The sequence below is a fragment of the Lotus japonicus genome, chromosome 2, assembly GCF_012489685.1.
Source record: "Lotus japonicus ecotype B-129 chromosome 2, LjGifu_v1.2".
Lineage (NCBI taxonomy): Eukaryota > Viridiplantae > Streptophyta > Magnoliopsida > Fabales > Fabaceae > Lotus > Lotus japonicus.
The window spans coordinates 93,599,175-93,613,067 of NC_080042.1; the positions used below are offsets into that span (position 1 = coordinate 93,599,175).

A 13,893-nucleotide genomic window follows, 5' to 3' on the forward strand; every position below is an offset into this window, starting at 1 on the left:
AAGAACTCAAAAAGTAAAACTCATTATATAAGAACTATATAAGGAGTTTTACTTTTTGAGTTCTTAGCATAAAAACTTATTTTTTCTCTCTCATCCAAATTACTTTATTACTTTATGAGTTTTGTTTTATTACTTTATGAAAATAAAAAGTATAAATAATGTGGTTGGTGGGACCAAATGAATAGTGCTAAGAACTCATGGTTGGAGCAAAATTGCTTGAGAGTTGCTTAAGCACATGTGGCAGTACATACCCACATAAATAGTGCTAAGAACTAAAAACTAAGAACTAGCATTATTAGAGATGGTCTTATCTTATATGAATGAAGGAGAGCAGTCAGGCAGGTGGGGCTATCATGTTGTAGGTAAGCATCATTCTTTCTTTCTTTTCCCTCTAGACCTCTCTCTCACTGTTACGGTTACTGCTGGTAACAACTGTCTTTCTCTCTCTCTCTCAAATGCGCGCATGTGCCACCATTAAGCTGCGTCTGTCTAACCTTCTCCCACACATTCATTCAATATGAACTTCGTGCTAACCTTCAACCTGGTTTGATTTTCTATTTAAACACTCATCCACTTTCTAACTAACTCCATTTCTCATTACCAAATTCCCCTGCAAACTGCAAATGCATTAATTCTACATTCCTAACGCCATTATTCTACGTACTATTCACCATTACTACAAGCTCGTACGTTTTCCCCAACTACTTCTCTCTCACTACATTCTTTCGTTAGATCTGTAAAATAAAAAAATGAATAAAGAAATAAATCAACGCCATGATTGATGGGGCCATGTGAGCTTTGAACTTCGTTTTCCAATTCCTTCTATTTCAATTTGCAAGCTCTATGCCTTGATAAACAAATTGGGAACTGCAACAGTTGAGTCATTTTTTTTCTTTTTGTTGACTTGTGCAATCACATTCTTTTTTCTCACTGTCCTCTTCTACCCTTTTGAGTTGGAAGGTAAATTTTGTGTCTTTTTGTTTTTGACATTTTGCACTTTTCAGGGTTTACTGTAACTAGCAATGCAGTGTCAATGAACTGAAGTTGCAGAACAGAAACAACTGAAAAATCAGGAAATGGAAATTTTCCTACGCATTTTCTGTTCCATTTGGTTCCTGGGTTTCATAGTGTGGCAAGGAAATGCAGAAGCGGTTGAAGACAAGCAAGCATTGCTTGATTTTGTGAAGAATTTCCCTCCATCTCGTGCTTTGAACTGGGATGAGAGGTCTTCACCGTGTACCAATTGGATTGGAGTGTCTTGTAACCAAGATAAATCCAGTGTCATATCGATTCGATTGCCAGGGTTTGGATTTCATGGCACCATTCCTCCAAACACAATCAGCCGCATCAAGGGGTTGCAGACATTGAGCTTCAGATCCAATTTCATCACTGGCAATTTCCCTTTTGATTTCTATAACCTCAAGAATCTTTCTCTGCTGTACCTTCAGTTCAACAATTTCACTGGTCCTTTGCCAGATTTCTCTGTTTGGAGGAATCTCTCTGTTGTCAATTTGTCCAATAACCGTTTCAATGGCACCATTCCTATCTCGCTTTCCAATTTGACTCAGCTTGCTGGTTTGAACCTTGCAAACAACTCAATTTCTGGTCAAATCCCTAATCTCAGATTGCCCAGGTTGCAGCAATTGTATCTGTGTAACAACAATTTGCAAGGGGGTGTTCCTGTTTCTCTTCAGAGGTTTCCAGATTCAGCATTCATTGGAAACAACATTTCTCTTGGAAGGACTCTACCATGTTCTGAATGTGACAAACATGGAAGGCTAAGCGAAGGTGCAATGCTGGGAATCATTGCTGCTGGTGCTGTTCTTGGCCTTGCAGTTTTTATTGTTTTTACCTCTATTTGCTGGTTGAAGAGGAAGGATGGAGATGATGCCTTTGATGGCAAGTTGGAGAAGGGAGAAATGTCTCCTGACAAAGAGGTATCAAGGAACCTGGAGGCAAAGAACAAGCTTGTTTTCTTTGAGGTGTGTAACTATGCCTTTGACTTGGAGGATTTGTTGAGGGCTTCTGCTGAGGTGCTGGGTAAGGGAACGTTTGGCGCTGCGTACAAGGCTGTGCTAGAGGATGCAACCACAGTTGTTGTGAAGAGGTTAAAGGATGTAGCTGTTGGAAAGAAGGATTTTGAGCAACTCATGGATCTTGTTGGGAGTCTGAAACATGAGAATGTGGTTGAGCTAAAGGCATATTACTACTCCAAAGATGAGAAACTGATGGTATATGATTACTACAGTCAGGGGAGTGTCTCTGCTTTGTTACATGGTATGTTTGCTTAAATCTGTTTTTCCACAAATTACTTTTAAAATTAATATTGATGCTCAATTCTTTACATTCTTTTGATTTTTGGTACATGGATGTGCTTGTTACTTATTGACTATGAGCTTATTATTATCCAATAGCAGGCATTGGTAATATAGGTCACTTACATGTTTGACTGACATGCTACACAAGTCAAAATGTTGTCTCTTGTGAACTTTGATCTGACTCAGAATTCAACTATGACAAAATTGAATGGATAGCATAAGATTTGGAGTTTGAAATATAGTTTTTGTATGTGTGTTGTATCGTATGTATTAAACCAAAAGTATTTTCTACTTCTCTCTGGATGGCTGTTCATCTGATTGCTGGTGTTCTGTATTTGAAATTTTGAATGCTGCTCTTTGAAGAAGTCTAATGCCTGCTCTCCACAATAAACAAGTTAGAAACTCGTATCTAGTTGTGCACAGAACCTTTGTTGTCAAACTGGATAAGGCATGATCATATATTCATGAAATAGATAATCAACTAAAAATAATGTTGATGTCACACATTGAATAAAGATATGGTATAAAGGGTAGGACAATGCTCACCTCTTTCCCAACCTAGCTTTTGGGGCAGAGTTAATTTTATTGCATGTTAGTAAATCTCTCTACAATTCATTTTAAAGAAAGAATCAAATTGGGGATAAGTTTATGTCAGTAACTTCTGCTTCTCATTGCTGCCATAATTGTCTGTGAGGAACAGAGAAAGTAGAAATTGATCCTAATATACTATTAGCCTTCATGCTTGATACAATATGGTCTTGATTACTTTTGTACTCACTGTACAGCAATACTGTCCTTATGTGTATAAACTATAAACACTATTGCTTCCTGAATTTTTTCAGGTAAAAGAGGAGAGGATAGGGTGGCTTTAGATTGGAACACTCGGATCAAAATAGCTCTAGGTTCTGCACGAGGCCTTGCTCGAATCCATTCCGAGAATGGTGGAAAACTTGTACATGGCAATATCAGATCCTCAAATATCTTCCTCAATACTAAAAAATATGGTTGTGTATCTGATCTTGGCCTGGCGACCATAATGAGCTCACTTACCCTTCCTGTCTCGAGATCTGCCGGTTACCGAGCGCCGGAAGTCACAGACACCAGGAAAGCAACACAGTCTTCAGATGTTTACAGCTTCGGTGTGGTGTTACTTGAGCTTCTGACTGGGAAATCCCCTATCCACTCAACTGGAGGTGATGAGGTTATGCACCTTGTGAGATGGGTTCATTCCGTTGTGAGAGAGGAGTGGACTGCTGAAGTATTTGACTTGGAGCTGATGAGATGTCCTAATATAGAGGAAGAGATGGTGGAGATGTTGCAGATAGCACTGTCATGCGTGGTCAAGATGCCTGATCAGAGACCTAAGATGCCAGAAATTGTGAAGATGATACAAAGTGTGAAGCAGATTGAAATGGAGAATCAGTCCTCATCATCTAAGAACCAAGCTAAAAGTGCAATGCAGTCCTCCCCTTTAACGAATGATCATAACTCATAAACATGGCAGTGACAATTTACCTTCTTCTACCCCTTCCTCAAGTCCTCCACCTCCTGTCCAAAAAGAAAGTGAATGATGATAGTAAGGTGTTGCAGTGTCTAAAAATGCTTTACTGCACATTATAAACTAGAGCATGTTTTGCCCCCTCTAATTAATCTGGTAGATGAAATGGGTAGTTGGCCCTTGTAATTCTTGTTAAACACATTTGGTTATACCCTGAAAAAGCCAAACGAGTTGTAGTATTTTTAATAAGCGGTATAGCAGATTGGGGGTTTCTCATCTTGGAAGCGGTTGACCGTTAGCCTTAGTATTTTTTTGTCAGCATAGTTTGGTGTTTTTTTTATTGAGATCAGGTATCCACCGCTGACAATATTGACTAATCTTCTTACCGTAGGTTCTTGCACTAACCTTCAACCTCATGGTTAAGAGATAAGGCTTGTCTTTTGTCAAGGCTAATTTAGTAGATAGAAGACAAACTTCATATAAACAATACAAGAGTAATAGCTATGAACACAACTTTAGCACTTTTTTCAACACTCTTTTATTAATCAATTAAAATCCATGTAATTTATTTTAAATTTGAAGTAAGACTCATTTTTAGAGAGCTTAACATGAATTTCAACTAATGAATGAATTTGTTGAATGTTGCTAGCATTTTTAAAGTAGCAATGCTACATAATATAGAACATTGTGATAGCGATAGCAATGCGTAGAGTCTATGTATGGTACTCATGCATGCACCCGCATGCATCCCATATCTGTCTGGGTAGTAGCTTGAATTACCTTCTTCGTACCATATGGTATGCATACTTATATGCTCATACACCTGCGGCTTAATCAAACTATAACATTCACTATTTACATTTGTAAAAATCAAAATATGAATGTTATGAAAAAATAGAAAAATATTAATTAAAAATACAATAGAACATCAAAATATTTAATGAGTAAAATTATTCAATTAAACATAAATTTTCTACTTCCAAAAAAAAACTTAAATTTTCTAAAATGGGTACACGAGAAAGTCAAAATTTTGAATTTGTTAATATTAGGTCACTAATTTTTTTTTGGGTCTTACCCAACCCGAGGTGGAGCACTTCATTCATTTGTTTGAGCGTTTTCTGCTGAAGCCCAATTAGTTTGAACGGGAAGCAAACTACATTTGTTTACTTCGCTCACCAAAGCAATCTGCGGTTGCAACTTGCACGGCCCATTTTCCTAAATGAACATGAAACCCATTATCATACTTGTATTTACGGTTTTTAGTTTTCTATATTTCAATTCCTATACTGCTATTAAAAAAATTAAAAATTCCAACATTTTAAAGTTTGGCCTTCCCTGACTGGGTCCAGCAGTCTTTGAAATTCCTTCTTGTTCATGTCTCTCTCGCGGTTGGTACTCACATTAAACGATAAATGATTGATAACAATATGCATTTTATTCTCATGGACGAGAATTGAACTCCTCACACCATGGTTAAGGGATGAAGCAAGCTCACTATTACATCACACCTAATTACGAAGTACTTTTTAAGATAGGTTACGATATATCAAGGTTGGAAGTGACACCTTTTATTATACAAATTCTCGCCATTATTGATATAATTTTACTAGCCATCGCGACAAGATGAGTAAATATCGCAATTAACAACAATCTGATCTTCAGTGGTAGTTGTTTTAAAAAAAATTATTGGTCATTGACGATCACCACATACACTAATGACAGACTTTCAATAATTTTAAATTGCATACAATTTTGGCTGTCGATGATGATTTTCCATTTTTATTGATTGTTATTCTATTAAAAAAAACATTTATAAGACTTTTCACTGTTTACTAGTTGAAATCGTTGGTTATTTGCTTACAATACTGTTTGTTCATAAATTACCAACAGATTAGACCATCAATAACTTTACTATTCATCCATAGCCATGGTAATACCATTGGTAACTATAATAATAAAAGTATTCGACGGTGCATAAATTAATTTAATTCATCTAAAATAATAATGGCGAACTCTTTTTAGTGTAAAGCTAGTTTCCATAATGGAGGTTAGTTACATACGTCAAAGTAAACTCAGTCATATTTAAGAAAAATCAAACATATATAATTAAAATATTCCCTTAAGTTCATTAATTGAACATATCAAATTATCAATTAATTGTAACATGAAGACATGTATTCAGTACACTTAATTTGAACTTGAGAGAAACAAATCTGGGAGGGTTTAGATTGAGAAAATCCTAATTCAAAGTCATGACATATCCATGTCGATCACTAGAGACATATATCCAGCACAGATACGGTACAAATTAAGCAGAGAAGAGGGTCAGCTAGAGTATAGAGTAATTTTGTGGTCGATTAAGGAAGGAAATACAAATAGTATGTTTGATGATCAACAATTAGTTGCAGAGGCTAGTACTACTACTGCAGGCAGATACATAGTGCGTGGTTCAGGGTGCAGCAAGCATGCACATGGGGATGTAGAAATTTATTAACCTCGCTAATCGACACCCTTATGCCGCCTCATTTAGACCGACTCTGTCTGAACCACATGTCTGTACTCTTACCCCGAGAGTGAAATTGTTCTTAGGACTTCAGTATACTTCCAAACTTCATTAATGCGGACTCAGATTATTTACCCAATTCAAGAACAGAAACTTTTTTTTAATCCTGTAGGAATATTAGTTTACTAAGTTGGCATTTACCTTCCAATATGCAAACTTAGCTTCTCGATATCATGACTCAATGTTGGATCTATCCTTCGCTCTTGTGGGATTTGGGCGGCAACTACCCCCAGATTAATGTTTCTTTCTTTCTCTCTATGTGAAAATCCCAACAATTTCTTGAGTATGCACTAGTGGGTAACAATATTAAACATTAAATTTAATATATTACTAATATAAAATTATTTAGTTGATAGAGAGTTGTTCTAACAATAGTAATAATAATAATGATGTAAAAAATTACATATTCTACTAAAACTTTTAATATTTTTACAAATTTATAATCTATTTTAATTAATTTTAAAAATATTATATGTTGAGTAAGTCTTCAATACTGTTGTAGTAAAAAATAGTAGTAGTAAAAAACAACGACACAGGACAAGTACGTTTTCACAGGAAAAAGAAAACACAAGGATAAGTACCAATGTTACAAATGGTGCAATACGTCTTTAGCATTTGTACCTCAAAAGTTAAAATATCATTAACGCAACACATATTTTAAGTTATTTTTTATAAAAATGATCGATGTGTATCTCTATTTTGATTCTTATATATAAAAGGTGAGGAATTATGTAATGTTGCATCATGAAATTTTAGTATTCATCATAATTACAAAAAGTAAAAAGGTCTTTTATTTTTATAACTAATTTAAAATAAACTAATAGTAATTACTTGGTTTACTTTAATAAAGAATTTTGTGACATACGTCACAATCTTATAAATATACATTTTTATGATCAAGTGAGTTGTGTAGTAGTTCAATATTCCTCCTTTAAGTAAGTTGTTGAAGTTCAATTCTCAACTCTTTAATCAACCATTAACGCTTATTGCGTGATATATAAGTGTTGTTTTTATGTATATTTGAATATGATTTTAAGAACTTATATTAATGAAAATTATGTTTATTGAACATTTTATCTTGATTTAGTAAATAATTAATTTTATTTTAGATATTGTGTAAAAAAATGTTTAGTTTCATGATTTTTGTGTGGGATGGAAGCTTGAAGAGGAGTTAATTAAGAAAATCCAAGTTTTGGGGTGAAAAATGGAGTTTCGAGATGTGCAAACTGCTTAGCCCCATACCCTAAGCGCTTAGCCCTCATTTAACTTAAGCAAACTGGCACAAAAACTTCTCAAGTGGGTTTACAACCGATTAGCCCCAGATTTCTAGGCGCTTAGTGCTGCCTTAATTAGCCCCAATAGGAACAACTCACCCCCAAGCAAGAGGCTTAGCCCCCATAACAAAGAAAAAAGGTATAAAAGCTCATCTTCATCTATTTTTGAGGGAGTTATTGGGATCTCTTGCGACCTTTGAACGCGGAACATCAACAAGGAGTTAGGAGGCTAGAGAGGGAAGCTTTGGAGTTGGATTCATTGTCAAATAATCGTGAGATAGTTGTGACTTGTGATGACCAAATCCTCAATGACTCTTTAAATGAGATAGCAAGAAAATAAGTAAATGGGCAAAATGTATTTAAGCCAATAGTTTTGGAATGATAGAGAATACAACAAAATAAGTTTTTTTTTTGTTATAACAAAATAGCTTTTTATACATTCCTATTTTAGTTGTAATTCTAATTGTTTAAAATAACTCTTAGGAATATTGGGCTCATGCAGTTTCTCTTTTTGGTACCCACATGTATAATTTTTCAATGGGAGGGTGCCTTAGGTTGATGTCTCAGGATAGCCTAGAGACTCCTCTTCTCCTTTTTTTGGTTGTTATTTACTCTCTCCGTTTCAAAAAGTTTGTAGTTTAAAGTTATGACACAAACAGTAAGAAAACAATTGTTGATAGCATAATTTTACTTATTTCAAACAGGAGTAGCTGTTTATTTTTTCGGGGATAGCCCCTCCTTAAAAAAACTCGTAGAGATGTTAAATTTATTTAAAAATTTAAAAACATTAATCATATTAAAATCAAGTCAATTTATATTGTCTATCTCGAATTTTAAAATAAGTATCCTTATTAAACACCCTGTTAATTTATTTACCTTGAGAATACTATTGAAAGCTTAACAGTAAAATTGTGACAATACAAATCCCGGTGCTTAGGCGGTCGTTTAAGACATTATGATAGTGTAATGATAATTCAAAACTAAGCACAGTAAATTAGATCTTGGCGACAGTGCTGATTGACTTCTATGATAAGGAATTGAATTAAGGAATGGAATGGAGACATATGAGTGCGGTTGAACTCCAAAAAGACAAGTTTCGGAACTTCTCTGTATTTTTGTGGCTCAAGGCGCCATGCCATGCATGCAGCAATGTAGTTGCACCTAGCTGTAAGCCTGTGCATTGGAGACGATGCTCTTTGTCTTTGACCTCTGCTACCTTGCTCTCGTTCTCCAACGCCAATGGTAGTTGGCACTTGGCATCCAACACTTCTTCCCAAAGCAAAATCCAAAAAATAAAATAAAAAATCAATATAGCCAATGACTCTATTTAAAAATTTCTCTATAATTGGACTTCGATAATTGGGAAAATCTAAAGTAACCCACATAATAGCAATTTGCTTGTTAGATTCACATTACATTGGTTAGATATAGCATACATATGTTTTATAAAGCGTAAAACAAGCGTGAACTTTTGAGTTAGTTTTTTTTTTTTTGTTTGAAATGAGTTAGTTTTTAGAGCTGATTTAGACTTTTCAAATTTTAATACGGTGTTAGATCATATAATTGAATCATTTTTTTGGTGAGATGCCTCATATTTTTATCACTGCGCATATTGCAAAAATTCTACGCTTCATATGTCAAGCTCTAGGTAAGAGGAAGTGTGTTAGAAATCTCACATTAGCTAGAAATATAACATATATAGATAACCTGTATTAATGTAAGAACAACCCTAAACTCTTGAGCTAACTTTTGGTTGAGTTAGGTCTCTAAAATTCTAATTTTGCTTGTGTTTTTTATAATTTTTCAAGTATCTACACAATCGACAACCATAAGATTATTTCTCATGAAATTCAGAGATCACCTTAAGTAGGAAGATATCTCCCAACAAATCATTATTCATACACATCGCTCAAGATCGATCCTAAGATTAAATGCTTAAAAAATAATTATCTACCAATTATGTTAGATCTTGTTGCTATGCGATTTTATCTTCTCGGATAATTGTTTGGCTTCGCCTAGTTATGATTTTTACCATAAAATAAATAAACTTTTATGCATGGATGTTTAAAAAAAATTAAGAATGATTTGTTTTATTTCTGATAAAATATAATAATAGTACTATTTTGTTTTTAATTTGATTTTAGTCTATAAATTTCCTCATTTTCCATAGTACGAACAACTATAATCAACAAGTTAGGTGTGAACCTTAAAAAAAAAGTTAGGTGGGACTGTGTTATTTAAAAAAAAAATTAAATAAACATTCTAATAATAAGGGACTAAAACTAAATATCATGCGTTATATTTATTTAATCAAACTGCCTCTTTGATTACACTCCTTGTTGATTTCTAATGAAGTTTTTAATTGTTGATTATGAGATAACTTTACCTTTATTTTTAACGAATTTTTATATAAGATTTTTTTGCCTTCTGACATTCAAATGAATCCTAACCGTTACATAAGAAGAGTTATGCAGCAAATGGGCATTGAATTAATTTATTAATTGAAATTGAATTAAAGTAGAGTATGATACTACCTTATTGTTGATATTTTCAGTCAAAGGAGGACTGTGCCGAATCTCTCACCTCACGTGATAGGACAGGCTTTTGTCCTTTCCCACGTGTCCTTTTTTTATTTGCTTCACACGTACGGACGTGTGTCCAGCATTTGCCGGTACACTGCATCATCACTTCACTACCTAGCTACTTCTCAAATCCTCTATAATGTTAACAAAAAGACTCATTTTCTTTTCTAACTAGAATTTTTTTTTAATTTTTTCTAAAGAAAGAATATTAAAATAACACTTAACATTTTTGAATTTTTACCAACAACCATTTTATATTCTTCTCACCATGTACTGTACCACTCTTGCATTTTTTTTGGCATATGAAACCAAATTTTATTAGAAAGAAAAACAAAAAGATTAAAGTAATTTTTAAACATTATGTAGCGAATAGGTCTGTTGGGATCCTATAAATTAGGTAGGTTGGTAGTACTTGTTCTTGTTCTCTACTTGAGCTTCACTAGCATCTCTTGACCTTCACCATTTTTTCTTTCCTTTTAAGCAGTACAGCACTCTCTGTAAATTTTCTGAAATCTTCAGGGTTTCCGTTACAGATTTCACATTTCACAGCTATACAAAGAAAGTACGGTGATTTCTCAGAGCACAGCACAGAGGAAGATTGTTTCTTTTCCGGAAAAGACACTGTTATTCAAAACAGTGTTTTTATACTTTTGCCCCCACAATTTCCACAGGCCACACCTCTTCATATCATATCATATCCCTTCACTTTTATTTTTCGTACCTTCTGTCTCCTCCTCTTGCTTCACTCAACTTGTATGTGCTCTCAAGCTTGTTTTTCTCTCCTTCTTTTCATGAGTTTTCTTTCTCTCCTTTTTAACTCACTCCACACTTTCCTTGAAATTACTCCTCCTTTAACACTTTCTCAACCTTATGTATTCAATCTATAAATTCTCTTCCTCTACCACTCTCTCCCTTTGCTTTCTTTCTCCCTAACCTTCTTTATTCTCTCTTCCCTTTCTGTCCCAAGAAGAATATCTCTCTTTCTTTCTTACTTTTCCTCTCTATTTCACTCCCTCACTTCCACTCACTCCACCGTTCTGTTCTGTTTTCCCTCTTTCAACCAAGAATCTGATACATACATACATACACAGAGCTGCAATTTCCACCTTCAAACATGACTGAGAAGAAGTACACTCACCGCCTCTACCAAACCGACTCACCTAAGCAACCGTTTCCTAGAGTGGTCCGAATAAGTGTCGCCGACACCGATGCCACCGACTCCTCCAGTGACGAAGAAGAACAAACCATCCCCTGTTCTACGCGCCGCCACCGACAGAGAAGGGTTGTTAACGAGATTATCATTGAGCCGTGCGCCGCCCAGAATGACGGCGACGGTGTCGTTTCCAGGAAACGAAGCAGGGCTACTAAGGCCAGAGCTCCGGCGAGCCGGCGGGTTTCCTCCTCCTCCGACGGGAAGAAGTTCCGGGGAGTGAGGCAGAGGCCGTGGGGAAAATGGGCGGCGGAGATAAGAGACCCGGCGCGGCGCGTGCGGTTGTGGCTTGGCACCTTCAACACTGCTGAAGAAGCTGCCATGGTGTACGACCACGCTGCCATCAAGATTCGTGGACCTGAAGCGCTGACCAATTTCTTAAAGCCACCCACCACGTGGCCGGAGAATGAAGAAAAACCCATGAGCTCCTCCGGTTACAGTTCCGGACAAGAAGAATCTCATCACAGCAAGAGTAATCTGTTTTCTCCCATTTCTGTACTTCAGTGCAGTTCTTTATCTGAAGAAGGTGAATCTGTTACTGTGAAAGAAGAAGAAAACTCTAGCTTTTCAGAGAATTTGAGTACTGAAAAGATTGCATTGCCAACAACAGAGAAGATGGAAGAATCTGAATCACTGTTTCCAATTCCAAATGATGTGATGCAATTTGACGTCCAGTTTCAAGATGTTTTGTACGGAAACAACAGCTTCAATGATGTGTTGCCAGAAAGAAGCATGTTTTTCGAAGATGATGGTGGTTGCTGCAGCTCGAGTACAAATTTGTTTGAGGATTTGGAATTCGGATTCAATAGTTGGAATAATACTACTACGATGAATAGCAACCGTGACTTTTTCCAAGATATTGATGATTTGTTTGTTTCAGATCCGCTTCTTGTTCTTTGATTTGATTTGATGGGTTTATTAGCAGTTAACAAGAATGGATGGATGGATATTATGGCTTGTCGTTGTGTTGCCTCTTTACCGGCAAATTTTGTATCGACAGCAAATTAGTATAATGACTGTAATCAGTTTAATTACTAATCTCTTTTTGTTTGTGGTACTTGGTGTACTCAAGTAGTAGTGACTATTATGGTTTAAGGAATGAATGGATGAGACTTTTTGTTTTTTGTAATATTTATCTTAGTTTTATTGCTTGTACATGTATGGAGTTTGAGGGGTAATGGTTAGGGAGATCGCAATGGGGTTTGGGTTTGGGTTTGAGGGGGAACAAGGCTTATAAACTTGTTTGGTCGGAGAAACTATTGGAACTTAGCAAGTTGCCGCTAAGTTGCATAGATATGAGAAAGATATACCGAGTTTAACTTAGCGTTGGTTTAATTAAACATTAAGTTGACAGTGAAATTTGAGTCGTTTCTGAGACATCGTTGATTGACATTGTACTGACCAAGGTTCTAAATATCGGTCGCGGTTGCGGTCGCGTTCCGAATTTCGCGATAACGGATATTACGGTTGCTGCGATCCGTGTTGCGTCTGTTGCGGTGTGAATGGTTCACAATTTTCACAAATTATGTTAATATTATCAAAATTGAATTTATAATTTATCATAGTAAATATTTTTTAGTTATAATACAAAAACAAAGTAGAGAAAATAGAAAATGGTAAATACTACTATGAATAAACTCATATCACCCATTGGAACAAAAGAAACCTTTATCACCCACAAGGATCACCATCCAAGGGTCACATTAACATCTCACTAACACAAATTCAATGGTCAAGATCAATTACCCCATCTCACACAACTTTCCCCTCTCTCTCTCTCACTCATTTCACTCACGACAAAAGGAAGTGCTATCTGAAAACGCCAAAATGGAAGCAAAGCTTGGTCAAATTCGAACCAGAGAAGCCAGTGTTTGAAGAACAGAGCAAGGTTGAGAAGCCATTTCACTAAGCCGAAGAGATCTCTGAAGTTTCCAACTTGAGCGAGAGCGTGTCCACGACCATTGTGACTTATAAGAGAGAAGAGGAAGAAGAAGTGAAGAACTGATCAGAAGGGTCAACGGATCTCCGGCGAGTATACCTACAAATCGCTCCTTTGCTGGTGGCAGAACAGAGAGGTCACCGACTCCGAAATCGCTGGCGAGGAGGTTGATCACGGTTTAACCTTGACGGAGACGCCATGGATAAGGTCGAAGAACCTTGTTGCGGCTATTGCGCTGTTACGCGGTGGCTGTTGCGGCCGCAAAATCGTTCTGTTGCGGTCGTTATTTGTGATTCTCCTTCACTCCGCTATATCGCCCTGTAACGGTATCGGTGGCCGCCGATACCGAGATGTTGCGGCCGATTTTCACATATCGGTCCGATATTTAAAACCTTGGTACTGACATATTGAGTTAATCAGTGGTTTTAGTGTCTGTTCATGCTAAATGCTAATAACATTTTAACTGACACTAAGAAGCGCCGAATTTTTCCAACACTATATTGAATTAA

At 36.0% G+C, this 13,893-nt stretch overlaps 2 protein-coding genes across 5 annotated transcripts; both read left to right on the top strand.

Moving 5' to 3' along the window:
- Positions 1-397: 397 nt before the first annotated feature.
- Positions 398-4,092, top strand: LOC130741230 (probable inactive receptor kinase At4g23740). Of its 4 annotated transcripts, XM_057594076.1 has the most exons (4): positions 398-875; positions 1,005-2,277; positions 3,161-3,740; positions 3,823-4,092. In XM_057594076.1, exons 2-4 carry the CDS (start codon positions 1,077-1,079, stop codon positions 3,887-3,889), a joined length of 1,848 nt encoding a protein of 615 aa, XP_057450059.1. In that variant the 5' UTR covers positions 398-875; positions 1,005-1,076; the 3' UTR covers positions 3,890-4,092. The 4 variants fall into 4 exon arrangements, with proteins under 4 accessions (XP_057450059.1, XP_057450056.1, XP_057450058.1 ...); XM_057594073.1 differs by having other exon boundaries at positions 402-875; positions 3,161-4,092; XM_057594075.1 differs by having other exon boundaries at positions 402-686; positions 3,161-4,092.
- Positions 4,093-10,649: 6,557 nt separating this feature from the next.
- LOC130741231 (ethylene-responsive transcription factor CRF1-like) lies at positions 10,650-12,574 on the top strand. Its single transcript, XM_057594077.1, has one exon. The coding sequence runs from the start codon at positions 11,350-11,352 to the stop codon at positions 12,343-12,345; it is 996 nt and encodes a 331-aa protein (XP_057450060.1). The 5' UTR covers positions 10,650-11,349; the 3' UTR covers positions 12,346-12,574.
- The last annotated feature ends 1,319 nt before the right edge of the window (positions 12,575-13,893 follow it).

Excerpts from the sequence above, each read along its gene's own strand:
- LOC130741230 (XM_057594073.1), top strand. The coding sequence starts at position 1,077 with ATGGAAATTTTCCTACGCATTTTCTGTTCCATTTGGTTCCTGGGTTTC. Across the intron at positions 2,278-3,160 it reads TGTCTCTGCTTTGTTACATG|GTAAAAGAGGAGAGGATAGG; the intron begins GTATGTTTGCTT and ends GAATTTTTTCAG.
- LOC130741231 (XM_057594077.1), top strand. The coding sequence starts at position 11,350 with ATGACTGAGAAGAAGTACACTCACCGCCTCTACCAAACCGACTCACCT.